At 67.2% G+C, this 789-nt stretch overlaps 1 protein-coding gene across 1 annotated transcript in view; it reads left to right on the forward strand.

Annotated features, from left to right (window-relative positions):
* The window catches only part of LOC102262368 (WD repeat-containing protein KIAA1875), a 20,922-nt gene that overhangs the window by 1,017 nt on the left and 19,116 nt on the right, over positions 1–789 (forward strand). Inside the window, exons 4-6 of the mRNA XM_014538696.1 lie at positions 4–216; positions 313–434; positions 612–784. Of these exons, the coding sequence (XP_014394182.1) occupies positions 4–216; positions 313–434; positions 612–784 (508 nt within the window). The remainder of the gene's footprint in view (positions 1–3; positions 217–312; positions 435–611; positions 785–789) is intronic.

A 789-nucleotide genomic window follows, 5' to 3' on the forward strand; every position in this document is an offset into this window, starting at 1 on the left:
GCTCTGGAAGTTCCGTTTAGAGGGTCGCTGCCTGTTGCCTTGCGGGCCCTCGCTGCAGCCCCAGTTAAGCTGCGCAGGTGCCCTCACGCGCCTGGCTCTGGGGCCCCTGGCTCCCAACTACGTCCCTCGCTGCTTCGCGGCCTATGGCTCGGCTGTGCTCACCTTCGATCTGCGCACCTGGACTGTCACAGACGTGCGCCAGGATCTCCACAAAACGTGAGGGGGCCCAGGGCGTGGGGGGAGGGAAAGCCAGTTGGGCCGGGCGCAGAGGCTCCCAGGAGGCCATGCTGAGTCCGCGGGGCCTTCCCCCAGCACCATCTCTGACCTGGCGTACTGCGGGGAGATGGAGGCCATGGTGACAGCTTCCCGAGACAGCACGGTGAAGGTGTGGGGGGCTGACTGGCAGATCCGGATGGTGTTCGTGGGCCACACAGGTACACCCCGCCCCCCGTGGCTCTCCAGGCCCCTGCTTGCCCCACCCAGCCGTAAAGAGCGCCGCGCTGTCCAGAATCTCCGCCATCTCTGGCCAAGCTTCTCTCTATCGTCACCCGAGCTGGTCGGTTTCCCCTCTCGGTCCCGGGTGCACCCGAGTGACACGCGCCCTCCTGCAGGCCCGGTGACAGCTATGGCCGTGCTCCCCAACACGACCCTGGTGCTGTCCGCCTCTCAGGACGGGACGCTCCGCACGTGGGACCTGCAGGCAGTGGCTCAGGTGGGCGAAGTGATGCTGAGCTACTGGGGCCAGAGCACGCGGTCAGAGAGTGTGAACCAGCTGCTGGCGCCCGCCAG

The sequence above is a fragment of the Myotis brandtii genome, unplaced genomic scaffold, assembly GCF_000412655.1.
Source record: "Myotis brandtii unplaced genomic scaffold, ASM41265v1 scaffold1956, whole genome shotgun sequence".
In the NCBI taxonomy this organism is placed as follows: Eukaryota; Metazoa; Chordata; class Mammalia; order Chiroptera; family Vespertilionidae; genus Myotis; species Myotis brandtii.